Source organism: Sciurus carolinensis, chromosome 2 (assembly GCF_902686445.1).
Source record: "Sciurus carolinensis chromosome 2, mSciCar1.2, whole genome shotgun sequence".
Classification (NCBI taxonomy): Eukaryota; Metazoa; Chordata; class Mammalia; order Rodentia; family Sciuridae; genus Sciurus; species Sciurus carolinensis.
In genome coordinates, this window is record NC_062214.1 from 5,054,236 (window position 1) to 5,071,143 (window position 16,908).

Sequence of the window (16,908 nt, forward strand, 5' to 3'; positions counted from 1 at the left end):
CAGGACAATCCCTAGCAAGTGGCTAGGGACACAGGTAGGCTGTGGGGAGCCAGAACCAAGACCACACAGCCACCCCCGAACAATGTGTATCTGTACTGGACAGTCAGTGGCTTCCCCACTGAGTGGCCACTTGAGCCACGTTGATGTTGCACCAAGCCACCTGGAGGTAACAGGATATGGAAGGGGCCACGCCATGACTTCCGTGCCCGTGGGCGCCAGAGCCAGCGGCACTGTGTGGGGAGCCCTTGCTCCCCGTCATCACCTCCTTTTGACACGCTGGAGCTGTGAGCGTCACTAGCCTCTGGAAGCCCCAGAAGTGGCCCCTCTAGGCTCCATAAAGCCCCACCAGGTGGGGAGCCCCACCAGGTGGGAGCGCCCAGCTCCCCGGCCCTGTCCTGCAGTGGTGGCTTGAGCAGCTGGATCGCAGCAGGGCAGGCCCTCGCCAGCTGGCTCCTTGGTGCCTGGGACGCAGACTTTAACACCGTGGTGGGAAGCACCGTCCGAGAGGCGGGCTGCAAGTGACAGGGAGGAGGCAGCAGGTGGCAGCTTCAGGGCTGGGCTCTGTCCCCAAGTGGTGCTCGCAGGTCCCTGGAGGACGGTGGCAGGCAGAGGTGGGCAGGGCTCGGGGACTCCTGGGCTGGCAGCGGAGAGCCTGTAGGCTGAGCCAAGCCAGCGTTGGCCGAGGCCCGAGCCAGCGGGTTTGGACGTCCCTGCTCACGTCAGGCCCAGCCTCAGCGCGTCACCAGGTTGTCAGAGCAAGAGCTTGAGCTCTGGCACCTCCGATGGGGACGGTGGGCTCCCTGGCCAGGCCCAGCGTACGTCCAGAGGACCAGTCCCACATCTGCTCGGGGCCTGCCTCCACCGCCCGGGCGCCCAGGGTCTATTTGCTGTGGCCACCGCAGCAGCGGGCTGCTGTCTGCAGGAGCTTCCTCCTGCGTGATCTGGGGCGACTCAGGGCGCGCCCGCTCTGCGGAGGAGAAGCGGGGCTCGGAGAGGAGGGACATTCGCCCAGGCCATGCAGAGCCCTGCCCCCCCCCCCCCCCCCCCCCCGGAGAGGGCGAGTTAGCTGAGCTGCGGGAAGAGCAGCGGGAGCTCGGGTGTGGGGACCTCCTGGCTGGCTTCAGGGACACAGCACTGCAGCGGCACCTGGGGCTTGCTGGCGGGACAGCAGGATTCTGGCCCTGGCTTCCCGGACACCTGGGCCAAGAGTCTCCCCAGGGAAGCCCCTCTGGGGCTATTCAGTCTGAAGCAGAAGGTGGCATCTCCCCAGGCACCCCCTGCCACACAGGGAGTGTCTGAGGAGTCTCCGGGCCCGTGACCTCCAGAGAGCCCTAAACACAGCCGCTGTCTGCCGGGGCTGGCACGCCTCTCCCCTGCCCACCCAGGCCTCGCCCCCTGCCTGGCTCCTGGCCGTGGCCTTCACCTCACCTGCCTTATGGACAGGGTTTGAGGGCAGGTGAGAGCGGGTGCTGGGGCAGCTCAGCTCCATCCCCTCTTGCTGGGACCCTGGTCCAGCAGCTGTCCTCTGAGCACTGTTTCCCCACGTCACACAGGGTAAGAAGAGTGGTCAGGGTGAGGCTGGAGTGCAGGCCGCACCTTATGCAGGGAAGCCACGTCCAGGCACCGGGGACCCAGACCTCCTCTCGAAGGGCTTGTCCCAGGTGGACAAGAGCAGTGTCTTAGCAGCCTTTTCACTGCCGTGACCAAACACCCGACGAGAACAATTTTAGAGGAGGAAGGGTTTATTTGGGGCTCATGGTTTCAGAGGTCTCAGTCGTGGACCGCCGACTCCGTCCCTCGGGGCTCGAGGTGAGGCAGAACATCGTGGCAGAAGAGTAGGGTGGAGGGAAGTGGCGCAGGACATCACATCAGGACACACAGACAGAGAGAGGCTCGTCTCACATACAAAATAATAACCCCGAGACGTGCCCTGAGGACCCAGCCGCCCCAGCCGCCCCAGCTACACCCTCCGTGCCTGGCGTCACCACGCAGTTAGCCCGTCGGGGGTCAAAGGCACGGATTAGGCCCGGGCTCTCAACCCATTCACCTCGCATCTGAACTTTCTTGCATGACTCACACATGAGCTTTTGGGGGACACCTCCCACCTAAACCATAACGGGGGACTGTTTACCCATAAAGCAGATAAGGTCTCACCCGGGCACAGATGCCACCACTGTGGCCACCTGTCGGGGGGGCGCCCTCCCGCCTTTTCTGAGCATCCCTGAGCTTTGCCCTTGGACACCAGTTTGGACGGGGGGACCGTCTTTCCTGTTCTTGTTCGGGCTTTATCCCCACTGCAAATAGCCGTGCCAGCTCAGCGAGGTTCCCGTGGAAAACCTGTGCGTAAGGCCAGCTCAGACCCGGAGCTCAGCCAGGGCCTGGGATGGAGGGACCCTTTGTCCTCTGTCCCCAAATCAAGCTTCAGCCTGATCTGCTCTCCATGGGGGCCTGGCCTGCCAAAGGCCGGTTTCCCAGGGGCAGGGGCAGGGGCAAGACTGCAGCCAGGCTAGGTGGCGAGTAGCCAGTCAAGAGAGGGCGCCAGGCCTGGGGAGCAGACTCCCAGTGCCAGGTCCTGCTAGCCAGGGGCGTCTCCTTTCATCTGGAACCAGCCTGCGAGGCCCGGGTTCCTGCTGTCCACCTGCCAGGTGTTTGGCCTGCAGTCTCCAGGATGGCGATCTCACCCACGGGAGGGGAAGGCTGTTGCTGGGGAGGTGGTGGAAGCACTCCCCGACCCTGTGGCCCTGACGGCTCCTGAGAGTCCGCCACGCGGGCTGTGGCTCTCAGAGGCTGGAGTTGAAGGCAGCCGGGATCAGCAAACTGGCCCCAGGGCCGGCTGCCTGCCTGCTTGGTTTTTGGTTTTTGGTGTTGGTTGTTTTGTTTTGGGTTTTTTATTTTTGGTGCTGGCGATTGAACCCAGAGGTGCTTAAGCACTGAACTACACCCCCAGCCCTTTTTATTTTTTATTTAGAGTTGGAGGTCTTGCTAAGTTGTTCAGGGCCTCACTCAGCTGCGAGGCTGGCCTCAAACTCGTGATCCTCCATGCCCACTTGTATGTTTGGCACCTGCAGCAGTTGAGTGAGGTGACAGGCCAGCAGGCCCATGAAGCAGGAAGTCTTTTACTCTAGCTCTTTGCAGCAGTGGTTGGCAGGTCCCTTGTCTGGAGGGTCTAGCTGGGGCAGCTATGGGCAGTCTGGATGTGTCCACTTCAGGGAGTGTTTGAAGGAGCCACAGGAGACTACAGGGGGGCCGGTAGGAGGGGAAGGAAGGTCTGTGGAGGGGCTGGGGCTGGTCAGCAGGGGGGCTGCAGGAGTAGACCCCATCCTCCTGTCCCCACCCCTGACTGCCAGAAACCACCAGGGCTTATTACCAAGGACCAGGTTTCAGACACTTCTGAAACTTGTGCCTCTTCCCCACCCAGATCACACTGGGCCTGGTCCTACCCAGCAGCTTAAACACTCATCCAGTGACCTGAGCACCTACTGCATACCCTCTGGATGCTGGGCACTGGGGACATGGTAGCCCTTGCTAGGCAGTTATGGGCAGATGCGGCCTGGTGGTGCGGAACAGGGACAGGGGTGGGGGCGTGTGTGTGGCCAGTGCCGACATCAGCCTGCTGGACCCGCAGGACCTGCCAGGGAGCCACTTCCGGTATCACAGGCTCCGCAGGGGTTGGGTCCCAGGGCAGAGGTGGAACTTTGGAGGCAGCAAGGAGCCCCAGAGTTTCAGCAGAGAGGCACTGGGTAGAGGTGGGTTGAAGGAGTGACCCCAGCTTCTGTGAGTAGGAAGGGCCTGGGTTGGGGGAGCAGGAAGGGACAGAGCAGAAGCAGCAACCCCTTGGAGATCTGCAAGGACCTCGCAGACCAGGGCACCGCTGGGCCTCCAGGGGCCTGTTGCACAGGCGCCAGCCCCACTCGCCCCTGGGTGGAGTCTGCACGACACGAGGTCTCGGGTGCTCTTGAGTCCAGTCCGGGAAGCTCTGGCTTAGGTCTTCCCTGTCCCGGGTGCCACAGTGAGATGGAGGAAGAACTGGGGAGGGGCAGGGTGGGTGAGATAGGATGACCCGAGGAGTGAGTGGCCAGGCGTGACCCCGTGGGTCCACCGCAGGTGTTGCGGGCCACTGGCTAGATTGTGGGCCAGGTGAAGGGATGTGACCTCTGGTTAAGTGCATTCCTGCAGGGACCATTGTGACAGCCAGCGCCCCCAGTGGCCTGCGGGAGACTGCAGCCTCTGTTCCCACCAGGCTGCAGGTGAGGGACCTGCAGGAATGATGCTTCCGTTCACCCAAATTTACTGAACTCTGTACTTTACTATGCAAGTTTATTGGACATCATTTCCATCTCAATGAAGCTACAAGATCAAAAAACACCTTCCCCCCAGGTCCAGGGCTCCCGCCAATGCCATCTGGGCAACTTAGACGAGCTGGTCCTGGCAGAATCCCACTTTCCTGAGAGGAGCTGCTGCTGGCCTGAATCCCACAGCATGGGATGGAAGCTTCTGAGCCCCCAGTCATGTCCGTGGCGCATGGCCCAGAGCTTGGCACCATGTCCACATTGTAGATGATGGTGTTGGAGTCTGTGGTGCACTGGAACTGATAGGGGGTTGGGCTTACAGTGGGCGGCCAGTGCAAAGGCCCTGTGGCATGTGCCCAGTGTGCTATGGCATGGCAGACTTGTCTGCGTGTCTGGGGAGAGTGTAGTGGTGGCACTCGGCTCTTTTGCACGCTCCTGGAGAGCACACAGGCTCCAGGTGGCTTTTAATGTGTGACTTGTTAAATTCTTTAGCAACTCCACAAGGCAAGTATTGTAATTATCCACATTTTCAGACCCGTGGAAGTTAAGTAAAGTGTCCAAGGCCACACGGTGAGCAAGTGGGCCAGGAGGGAAGGAGGTGGGAGGCCTAGAACACTGGGCTTCTTTCTGAGCCAGTCAAGGATTTATTCTAAGGTCTAAGGAGCCGCTGCGGGGAGGGGACCAGTCAAACGTATATTTTGGAGTTTTGGAAAGCAGGAAACCCACGGGACAGCAGTGGCAGCTGAGGCGGGTGGGTGAGGAGTCCACGGGGTTGTGTCCTGCAGAAATCTCCAGGGCGGAGGCGGGGTAGGAGGAAGGGAAGTGGGCGGGGCGTGGGCGGGGCCTCTCCTTCCAGTCAAGCTTGGCCCTTCCACTCTGACCCCCTCTGACTGCCTGTCCATCTCTGTGCCATCAGGAAGGTTGCCTCTGGCCCTCCGAGAGCACGGTGTCCAGCGGCGGAATCCCAGAGGTGAGTTGCAGCGCGGCCTCCCGTCTCGCAGCCCCTGGCGCCCCAGCCTGGCCCGTCTGCCGCAGAAAGGGTGACCCTGCATCAGGCCCGTCCCCGCGCCCTTCTCGGTAGACTGGCCTTGGAGGCTGGGACCCCGCCCCGAGGGACAGACAGCCCCAGGAAGGAGAGGCTGCCCCTTTGCCCGGGGGTGGTGCAGCCCGGTGCTGCCCTGACGCCCCTCGCTCGCCCTCCAGCCGCAGGTCTACGCCCCGCCTCGGCCCTCGGACCGCCTGGCCGTGCCCCCGTTCGCCCCGCGGGACCGCTTCCACCGCTTCCAGCCCACCTACCCCTACCTGCAGCATGAGATCGACCTGCCCCCCACCATCTCGCTGTCTGACGGGGAGGAGCCCCCGCCCTACCAGGGCCCTTGCACCCTCCAGCTGCGGGACCCCGAGCAGCAGCTGGAGCTGAACCGGGAGTCGGTGCGCGCGCCCCCCAACAGGACCATCTTCGACAGCGACCTGATGGACAGCTCCACGCTGGGCGGCCCCTGTCCCCCCAGCAGTAACTCGGGCATCAGCGCCACGTGCTACGGCAGCGGCGGGCGCATGGAGGGGCCGCCCCCGACCTACAGCGAGGTCATTGGGCACTACCCAGGGTCCTCCTTCCAGCACCAGCCCAGCACTGGGCCGACCCCCCTGCTGGAGGGGACCCGGCTCCAGCACCCACACCTCGCCCCCCTGGAGAGCAAAGAGAAGGAGAAACAGAAAGGACACCCCCTCTAGGAGCAGGGGCCAGGCCGGGGCAGCGCAGCTTAAGGCAAACACTCCGCACTTCTTAAAGGAGAAGAGGAGGGCGCGGCAGCCCCTCCGTGTATAAATATTTACATGTTATGTCTGGTCTGAATGCACAAGCTCAGAAAGCTTGCAAAAAAAGAAAAAAAAAAAAAAAACATGTTTCTTTGTTGAGCTGTCTTGAAGGCAAAAGAGAAAAAAATTCTCCAGTAGTCTTTTTTTGTTTCCAGTTGAGCTGCGTGCGTGAATGCTTAATTTTCTTTTGTTTATGATGATTTCACTTAACTTTAAAGACATATTTGCACAAAACCTTTGTTTAAAGATCTGCAATATTATATATATAAATATATATAAAATAAGAGAAACTGTATGTGCGAGGGCAGGAGTATTTTTGTATTAGAAGAGGCCTATTGAAAAAGTTGTTTTCTGAACTAGAAGAGGGGAAAAATGGCAATTTTTGATGCCAACTCAGAAAGCGTGTATTACCTTGTAAAGATAAAACACTACAAAGCAGGGGCTTAGAGTTATTTATATAAATGTTGAGATTTTGCACTATTTTTTAATATAAATATGTCAGTGCTTGTTTGATGGAAACTTCTATCATGTCTGTTGAGACTTGGAGGAAGACAGGTCAGAGCCTCGGAGTGGACCTCAGGCAGAGGGGTGCCCTGGGGTCCGGAGAGGGCCGGGGCTTCTCCTGCAGCGCACATGCTTCTGTCTCTCAATAGGTTGTTGCTACATTATACATTCCCTAACGAAGGGGACACATTTCTTCCTTCTGGGCCAGAATAGCCTTTGGATTGCAGACGGATCAGGAAAGTTCCCACGGAGGCACCAGGTTCCAGGTGGTGGACTTTGCCTTTCCCAAAATGAAAATAAACTGCTACGAAGGAATCTTAGTTTTTCTTCCTCTTCTTTGAACTTCGAAGGTCCCTGGGAAGGGCAAGGTGCTCCTGGCAAGCTGGGGCTGCCCCCGCACCTGCTGCTAGGGGCCCTCCTGAGGGGTAGGCGGCTTGCGCCTGCGGAGTGCTCTGGCCGTTGGGCTGGCCCCAGGGCTTGCCGGTCCAGGTCGGTGCAGCGCTGACTCCTAGGGAAGAAGCGTGACGTTCAGTTTCCTCCCTGTCCACCTCCCTTCCCAGATCACTTCTCACCCAAGGGGCCAATAAGTAGACCAGCTGAGGTGACAAGGTGACGGGCCAGGTGCCTCCCGGGCATGAGAAAGGGCCGACGCAAAGCCTGCTTCAGGTTCAGAGGGTTCCTTGCCTCCTTCCCCACGTTCTGGTTCCCTTCCCCATGGAAACAGCCATCGGATGGCTGTCTCTGTCCTCGTCTGCATTTTTCTCTGGTCAGCTTGTGTCCACCAGGTCCTTGTGAGCAGGCTGGGCCTGGCTGGACCCTTGATGGTGAGCAGCTAAAGAGCAGGAATGGGTACGTGTGAATCGAGGCTACAGGAGACTGGAGAGGGGTCCTTGGGGTCCAGCAGAGACTGTGGCTGGGGACTTCCCTGCCCACGGTGCACTTGCTAGTGAGTGACCCGCGCCCCTGCAGGCAGCAGGCTCCACACTGCCATCTCCTCTGGTCCCAGGAGCTGTCTTCTCATTTGGGGCAGAATGCTAACTAGTAGACTAACAAAAGGAGCTAGAAGGCAGGGCTATAAACCAGTTTTTATTACTGAAGTGGTAAATCTGAACCAACTCGAAGTCCTGACCGTGGGGCCTCTGTTTAGAGGTGTATTTTAAGAATGGATGACCCCAGAACCCGGGGCCTGAGCTTTCTGCAGCAGCTTCCCATACCTCAGCAGCAGAACCTGCCTCTCTGTGGGGCCTTCGCCTACAGCTTACTTCTCTTGAAGAGGATTCTTCTCAAGATTGGGTGGAGAAATCAGTATAGTTTGTCCTGAAAGGCCCAGGGACACGCACAGATATTCCAGCGTAATTTTCCTTGACGTGAAGTGTCTCCGGTGCCTTAGTAAGGAAGTAACCATCCTCTTGTCCCCTAGTGGGGACGTTCCTGGACAGTGCCTCACTCCCCGGAACTGGCACCCCCTTCCTTGGTTCACAAAGGGCTCCCCATCACCTGCCAGTGTCTTCGCCCCTCTGTCCTGGACTTGCTTGCGCAATGAGGCCTCTGCCTCCTGTCCCTGCAGTCTTCTCGGTCCAGGACTGCGTAATTCCCATCTGGGTGGTCAACCTAGAGAAGTGGGCCTCAAGAGTATGCGTGGCCTCAGTCGCAGCCAGGTGGAAGTGTCCCACTGGTCCTCTTGGGAGAGGCTGTTGGGATCTCGTTGCTTTGTGGGGTGGCCTCCTGTGCTGCCGTGAAGATCGGGGAGGGGAGAGCTGGGCTTTGACCTCAGCTGGTTTGAGGCCAGAGCCCACCCTCTAGTTACAACCAGTGTTGGAGTCCAGGGTCCCTGGCCTGCGTGCCCGTGGACGGCCGTTGCCGAACTTCAAGGGGAAGGGGTCTTCCAGGGCAGTGCACACCCCATAAACCGACGAGGTGTTCACCTGGAAACCAGTGCTGGAGAAGCGCCTGGTGTGCCCCGGGCCCCCCGCTCTGGGCACGCTGGCCTCGAGGTTTCGGTGGTCACTTCATTATCTTGGAAGCACCCCAGGACACCACACTTTCTCAGTGGGTGGTGAGGTGGGGTCCTGGGAATGGCTGGTTGGAGGGAGACCAGGATAGTTTTGGGGTGCTGCTTCCTTCACCCCTCCGGTGTCTGTGGACTTCCTCCAGAGAAGCGGCGTCTCCCCTGTAGAGCCGTGGTCTGTGGACGGACCTCCAGAGTGACCAAGAGCCCCCCATCTTTTCCAAAGCCTGATGTTTTTGCGAAAAGTAAGCAACCCCTTTCCCCTCATGTAGCAAAAACCAGGGCAGGGCCAGAACCGGATCCGTCCCCTGTCCTGTGGCTGTCCCCGTGAACTGTGCGTTTTGGATATTTTTTCCCTGTATGCAACACAGCTTCCAGAACCTCGAACGTCCAGTGACACGGAGGGAGATGTGTCTTGTTTTGTTTCGTGGCTTTGTTTTCCGGAAGCTGCGCTGGGAACGTTGCTGTGCCCGGAGCTCAGAGGCTGCGCCTGCCCGCCCCCCGCTGCCCCCGCAGCCGTCGCTGTCGCCGCCGCGGCACTTGCACGTTGCCTTCTGCCGTCGCCGCTTCCCTTTGCAGCCCTTCCGCGTTCTGTTCCAGTGAGACTCCTGTAAGCTCCCCGCGCACGCAGGGTGCAGCAGCCGCTTGGGACTCTGTATCTGGACGCCCATCCGTGGGCCTAGAGAAACTGCTTGTTGTGTATCAGTGACCATTAGTGGCAATGACGACACTGAAAAGCTGCAATACTTAAACAATAAATTTTACAATTCTTTGGAACGAGGCTTCTCCACTTATTTGGCTATATGGCTCTTCTCCCTTCCAACCTCCCACCTCCTGCCACCTTCTAGAACAACCCCAGGGTGCATTTAGTGGAAAGAGAGAGAGAAACAGCCCTCGGCTGCTGTGCACCCTTACGTTGCTTGGTTCAGACTCTCCGTTTTAGCTCAGGAAGCCCAGTGAAAACACTTGTTCCAACGTGGTTCCGATAGAAGGGGTGGCTGTTGAGGGTGATAGTTTCCAAAGCACTGTGCTTTTCCTCCCTCTGAGGAGATGGCTATTTACATGATGAAAATTCAGCACATGATGAAAATTCAGATAAGGTCTGAGAGCAAGGGAGCGTCTTAGGTGGGGTGCTTCCAGAAGAACCTGGAGACATGACCTTGTGCGCAAGGGACAGCTGTATTCAGGGTGTGTCCTCCTGGGTTCAGGGGGTCAGCTAAGGAAAGTCAGGAGGAAGAAGAGTGAACAAAGGTGGTGGTTTTAGGTCAAGTCCCAGCCTCAGGCTATCCCTTGGAACCTGTAGGTCTCTGGGGTGGCTCTCCCAGGAGAGGTGGCCACCCAGGCCCTCAGACCTCAGTGCCTAAGACTGGAGCGGAGAGGGCCCAGAGTGGTCCGCCCAGTTGCCAGCCCTTGGCAATGCATGCGAAGGCTGGGAGAAGGGCGAGCAGACCCCAAAAAGGGTTTCCAGGGGTCCTGAGCGGGACCCCACAGAACCCCTACAGAAACTGCACCACGATCTTAAATAGAAGCATCTTTAATGTCCGACCAAGCCAATTTGGAGGTTGTGGCCCAGGATGAGCCCCAATCAGCTGGGATTAGAGTTTCTGGACCTCGGTGCTGCAGGGCAATGCTGGCCCAAGGCCACAGCCCGCTGGACCAGGGCAGGACGCAGCACCGTCTGCCTTCCACTCTGCTGTTCGCTCTTTCTGGTGGGAGAGGAGCTCAGAGATGAGGAACTGGGGAGAAGCCAAAAGACCTCCCCTCCTCAAGCAACGAGAGCCTGGACCAGGTGCGGCCCCTGCTGACTCTGGAGTCTGAGCCACTCTGAGCTACAGAGGTCACGTGCCCCTTGTAGACCCTCGTCCCCTGGTCTGTGGACTAGGGTCGATGGCGTGCCTGTGAGACGCTTGCTCCTGGTGTCCACAAGATAAGGCTTGCAAGGCCCCAGGGGGTGCCAGCACACGGACGTTACACGGACGTTAGCCGCTCTTTCTAGTAACTCGGGCTTCTGGTGGGGTTTTTAGGTTACAAGCAGAGTCTCCGTGAACCTTCTGTACCTTGTAGGTCCTTGTCCCAGGAGTCAGGACTGAGCAGGGAGCCTTTTCCAGCCATGGGGGAGTCTTGGGCTCCAGCCAGGCAGGATCCCTTCCAGGAGGTGGAGCTGGAGCCGTCAGCAGCTCACTACCTGAGGGCAGCTGAGACTGAGCACTGGCAGCCAGCGGGCACAGGGTCACCCTCCCAAGCAGGGCCCTGCCTTTCCCACGACTCACCTGTCACTTCTCTGGTCTTTGTTTGTTTGTTTCTTAAACACACTGGGTACCAGGCTGGCTGCAGGGAGGGGCCCATGCCTCAGACCCAAACCCCAACCCAGAGAGCTCACGTGCTGCTGTGAGAGACACATGCTAACGGGCACCTCTGCCAGCAGGGTAGGGCAAGGAGAGTGGGCTGCGGGAGCCAGCGGTGGCTCGTGGGCGCCTGCATTTCAGGCTGACAGATGGTGCTCCTCCGCCCAAACCCAGGTAAGCTGAGAATACCGTAAGCATCTGGTGCCTTCTGAGAAGCTCCTGGGGTCTGGTCCGAGCAATGGGGGATCTCCTGAGCTTGCCCTCAGGGGTGGCCATTGTCCATTTGACCAGAGCCCTGTCCCCAGTCACTCCTCCGGATGCCGCTTCTCCCTCTCCTGGCTGTGGGTGGAGACCGCCTCCTAATCAGCTGGTGCCCCTCCTCACCTCCGTCAGGTGGCCTGGGGCCAGGCTGACGTCCCCTGGGGACACCCCAATCTGGTGGGGGTTTGTAAACTCCCAGCTCCCTGGAGGAAGTCTCAGAGGTCGCCGACACTCAGGAGCCCCCTGAGCCTCTCCAGCTGCCGCTTCCCTTCCTCCGATGCTCCTGGGGGTGCACACCCCGTCTTCTGGTCTTTCTCACCACTTGCCTATGTCACCGCTGCCCAGAGGTCAGCCCCTTGCCTGTGCTGACCTTCCTCCAGACATGGGGACCTGTTCATCCAGCACCTCCTCCAGGAAGCCTTCAGGACACCCATGGCCCTCCACACCACCTCCACTGACAGTCATTGTGTGTGGCATCCTCGGCCGGTTCCCCAGGACACTGAGCTGCCTGAGGGCCGCACCAGACTCACACCCCTCATCCAGAGGGGACACGTTCCCAGGAGAGCTGTGTCCATCTCACATCACCCCATCTCCACAGACGCAAGGCCCAGAGCACCCCGATTCCTCCCGTGTCAGGCTTGTAAGAATCGGTGCGCTATCCCGGCATCCCGTGCTGCCCACTGCCACTTCCTCAGTCTCCACGCGACAGTCACACTGGCAGATGTGCACTGAGATGCTGTCCAGCCCAGGCCGGAAAGAGCCCTCTCACGCTCACTCCGGGGTCCAGGAGCAGCTGCCTCAAGTTCTATCTGGGGCTGGGAACTTCCGCCTGCAAATGATGGGATATAAGCACGCAGGGATGTGAGCCCCCAGGAAACGCATTATTTGCAAGGTGAGTGCGCGGCCCTGCCAGACTCTGGCTGTTTGCTTCTGTCCCTAGAGCAGTGACCGGCAAACTGCAGCCCAGACATCAAACCTCTAGCTGCCCATGCCTGCTTTTGTGAATAAAGTTTTATTGAACACCAGCCACACCAGTTTAGTGATACATTGTCTACAGCTGCTTTTGTGTTCAAGGACAGAGTTGAGTATTTGCTACAGATACCACATGACCCAGAAAGCCTCAAATATTGGCTGTGTGCCCCTTTGCTTTCGACTCCCACATGGCTACAAGCTGGCTGCTACTGCCCCAAACATCACACTCAGAGACAGAAAAGGGGGCATTCTTCTTGGCAACATTTTAAACAAATAAACTTTTAAAAAACAGACTTTATTTTCATAACAGGTTTATACTGAGCAGAAAAACTGAGACAATAAGGTGTTCACACGTCCAGTTTTTCCTTTGATCATCATCTGTAACTGTGCGGTATATTGGTCACAATTAACAAATCAATATTGAAACATGACCTCTAACAAAAGCCCTGACTTTATTCAGAGTCCCTTAGTTCTTCACCTTTGTGTTCGAGGACCCCACTTAGAAGTTCCCACCATGGTTAGTTCTGTGCCAACCTCCTCCAGTTCCTCTGGGCTGTGACAGTCTCCCAGACTTCCTGCCCTTGAGGACCAGGTCTCGACTTGGCACGGCTTGGCACCCCGCAGACGCCCCTTATTGAGACTGGCGGGTGCTTGTTTCCTCCTTACCCTGAGGTCATGGTCTGGGAAGGAGCCAGAGCCAGGGATACCGCATCACCATGCCCGGTACACCGACCGCGTGGGCCTCACTCAGCCTTTCCGCTGTACGCTTAGGAAGGAAGCCACTGGGCCAGTGGAGGGCGGCCCTCCGCCTCCTGGGAACCAGGAGCAGCACAGGCTGAGGGTGAGTCTTCCTCGTGAGCAGTTCCTCATCCGTTTTCGCCAATGTGGACGCAGCCATATCTATTTTGCACTGTGGGTGGGAGCCCAATGTCACCATTCCTTTTGGTCTTTGTTCGGCCGCTCAGATCATTCCCGCGCGGGCCAGTCAGCCCGCTGTGCCTTTGACCTCCGTCCACCACGGTGAGCTGTGTGGGCGGGCCCGGTGCCGCTCTCAGCAATGACTTTCCTCCAGCCTGGTCCTGCGCATCCCTGCAGACCTGGAGCCAACGGCTTCTCCACGGGTTCTGTTTACAGAGAAGTAGTGCTGGGAACCCAGATCCAGGCCCCGCGTGCTTGTCGCTACCGGGACGTCCTGACGTCCAGGTCCCTCAGCTGCTGGATCCTGGAGGTGTGTGTGTGTCTGCTGGCTGCCGTGGCCTCCTCCCTTTGCTTGTCTGGACCTTCCTGCCCATGAAGGAAGGCCAGTCTCCGCTGATGCCACTGCCCACGGCCAGGGCACACTGAGCAGCACCCAGACTGCTGCCTTCTCCCCAGGGAAGCCACGTTAGCCACTAGGTCCAAGCCGTCCCTCAGACAGGGCCGTTGCCTTCAGTCTCACAGACTTTGCTCACTTCTGAAGTCTCTCAAGTTGGCAGCTGTCCCCTTTCAGTGAGGCTGTGGGGTACACTTGGCAAATTCTGCATTCATCCTGGGATCCCCCAACTTCCTGATTGGAAAAAAAAAAAAGATTTACATGCATTCAATGTTGTTCTTGGTGTTGTAAAGTTCTACAGGTTTTGCTAAACACAGCTTGTCATTTACCTACACTATGGTGTCATTACAGAATAGAAAATTGTCCTTTAGAAGATCCCTTTCATGGCACCTGTCACCCTCTCCTCCCCAGCTCCCTGGCAAGCACAGGAATTCTGACGGACATTGTAGCTCCTCCTTTCACAGAACACAGGTCACCGTCCCTGGAGTTACATGGTAGGAGGCCTGTTCACGCTGGCTTCTTCCATTTAGCAAACTGCAGTTTCGATTCTTCACAGGTTAATAGTTATTTCTTTTCATTGCCAACAGCATTCCATATTAACCATATTTTATTTGTCTCTTCACCTATTGAAAGACAATTTTTGTTGCCAGTTTGTAATGAGGACCAGAGCTGCTAGAACATTCCCATGCAGAGTTTGGGGGCATATGCATCAAATCAGGTAGGTCAGTACCCAGCAGCACGACTGCTGGATCTCATGAGAAGACGGCCTTGTAGGGAACTGCCTTCCAAAGTGGCTTCGCCATCTTGAATTCCCACCAGCAATGACTAAGAGTGCCCTTTGCTCCACATCTGTGCCAGCAGTCGGTGTTGCTGAACTTGTGGGTTTTGATCATTTTTAACAGGCATGCAGTCATATCTGATGTTGTTCCAATTCTCCATCCCTAGCTGCAAGTGGCTTTGAGCATATTTGCCACCTATACTTCTTCTTGGGTGAGTTGTCCTTTGTCCAGTGTTTAACTGGGTTTGTTGGTTTTCTTCTTGTTGAATCTCAAGTTCTTTGCCTACTTCGGATGCACGTCCTTGATCTGATGTGTGTTTGCAAATGTTTTCTCTCCATCTGCAAGTGGCTTTGAGCATATTTGCCACCTGTACTTCTTCTTGGGTGAGTTGTCCTTTGTCCAGTGTTTTACTGGGTTTGTTGGTTTTCTTCTTGTTGAATCTCAAGTTCTTTGCCTACTTCGGATGCACATCCTTCATCTGATGTGTGTTTGCAAATGTTTTCTCTCCATCTGCCGCTCATCTTTCATTCTCTAGACTGCATCCTTCACAGGAAGATGCTGTTAATTTTGACCAAGTCTAACTTACCTTTTTCTCTGTTTTGTAGATGGAGTTCCACCTGAAAACTCACCCCTAAGTGACGGATCACCTGGATTTTATTCTGTTTCCTTCATGGCTCCGTGCTGCATGCACACTCTACTATCTGTTGTGAGTGGGTCTCCCGCAGGGCAGCTCTGTCTGGGTGGAAGCTCCTGCCTACTGGGTTCAGCTGTTCCGACACTCTCTCTTCTGCGTCAGGTCACCTTGGTCCCTTTGTTGAAATTCAGTTGCTGTGTTTGTCTGGGTCTTTCTCTGACCTTTGTTCTGTTCCGCTGACCGCTCTGTGGATCCCCGTGATTCCTCCGGCTTCACTGTGAGTCTCAGCTCCGAGGCCGACTGTTCTTGTCTCCTCCGTGCAGCAGGACTGCTGCTTTCCGTTTAAACGGTAGAGTGGCTCAGTATCTGTTAAACAGTTCACTGGGATTTTTATAGAGATGGTGTCGAATTGAGTTGGGAAGAACTGTCTTCTTCAGGATGTGGAATTACGAACTCTCCCAATCCGTGAACACAGGCTGCCGATTTATCTGGATCTTTGGTCCTCCATCATTGTTCCACAGTTCCAAGCCTATCGATCTTAGACGCTGCCTATTTCTTTTCCAGATGTGGTACTATTGCGTGTGCCAATGTTTTCTTCATTTCCGGTCCCGCCAGGCCGTGCTGGGCATGAAGGAAAGCCGCTGCCTTTTGTACATTTAGCTTGTTTTCTGGAACATGCACACCCTCACTTTTTGGTTATGGGAGGATTATTTTTGCCATTGTCATTTCTTTGGGATTTTCTCCGCAGACACTCAGGTCAGCTATGAGCAGAAGCAGTTTTATTGATTCCTTTGCTATCTCTGTACACTTTACTCTTGTTTTGGTTTGGTGTGGGTCTTTCGCACTGCCTGAGACTTCCAGGGCTGTATGGAGCAGAGTGGCAGAGAAGACATCCTTGCCCCGGTGCTGATTCGGGGAGCGGTTTTTCACCACTAAGCATCACATTAGCTTAAGGCTTCGGTATAATCGTTCTTTATCAGCTTGAAGTAGTTCTCTTCTCATCTGCTGGGCTGCATTAGCAAAATACCATAGGCTGGGGGCTTCTAATCAACAGATTTATTTCCCACAGTTCTGGAGCCTGAAAGCCCAAGACAAAAGAGCTAGCAGATTTGGTGCCTGGGGAGGGCCCTTCTTGGTTCATAAACACCTTTCATTTTTCTATGTCCTCTCAAGAGGGAAGGGCCAGGGAATCATTAAAAAAAAAAAAAAATCTTTCAAAAAAGCCCCAGATTTCTTATAAGGCCACTAATGTCAATCATGGGGGCTTGGCCATCATGAGCCAATCACTTCCCAAGGACTCCAGCTCCTAATGCCATCACCTTGGGGATGAGAACATATGAATTCAAGGGCCACACGCACCAGGCCTTAATCTTACCACCCCTTATCAAAGATGGGTGGTGGGTTTGCCAAATGCCTTTCGGTTTCACGGGTATAAGCATATGGTTCTTATTCTTCGGTCTGTTGATGTGAATGACGTCGCTGCCTTGTTTGAATGCTAAGCCAGACTTGCATACCTGCGATAAATCTCACTGGGTTGTGGGGAATACTTTTTTAAATACGTTGCTGAATTTGATTTGTTATCATTCTGCTGAACAGCTTTGCTTCTGTCTTCATTAAAGATATTGGTCTGTAGTCTTTGTCTCTTGTAATCATTTCTGTATATGATATTGGCAATAGGGGAATGCTAGCCTCAAAGAAGGAGTTAGCTCATGCGACCTGTTTCTACTTTCTGGAAGAGAGTGTGGGAAATTGTTGTTTCTTCCTTAAATGTTTAGTGGAATTCACCAAATAACCCACTGGGGCTGGGTGCCTTTTCTACTGAGAGGTTTTTAATTTTATATTGATATTAATGTTTATTTTATGTTAATTGTTTTATTTATCAATATAGGCACTCAGGTTATATAGGTAATATATAGATATTCCATCCAAGTTACCAAGCAGGTAGGCATAAGAATTTTATTTGGTATTCCTCTGTCATCCTTCTAA

The 16,908-nt window shown here is 55.9% G+C and overlaps 1 protein-coding gene across 1 annotated transcript in view; it reads left to right on the forward strand.

The window, feature by feature from the left end:
• The window catches only part of Pmepa1 (prostate transmembrane protein, androgen induced 1), a 49,195-nt gene extending 42,929 nt beyond the window's left edge, over window positions 1–6,266 (forward strand). Inside the window, exons 3-4 of the mRNA XM_047540259.1 lie at window positions 5,206–5,259; window positions 5,493–6,266. Coding sequence (XP_047396215.1) covers window positions 5,206–5,259; window positions 5,493–6,023 — 585 coding nt within the window. The 3' untranslated portion in view covers window positions 6,024–6,266. The remainder of the gene's footprint in view (window positions 1–5,205; window positions 5,260–5,492) is intronic.
• The last annotated feature ends 10,642 nt before the right edge of the window (window positions 6,267–16,908 follow it).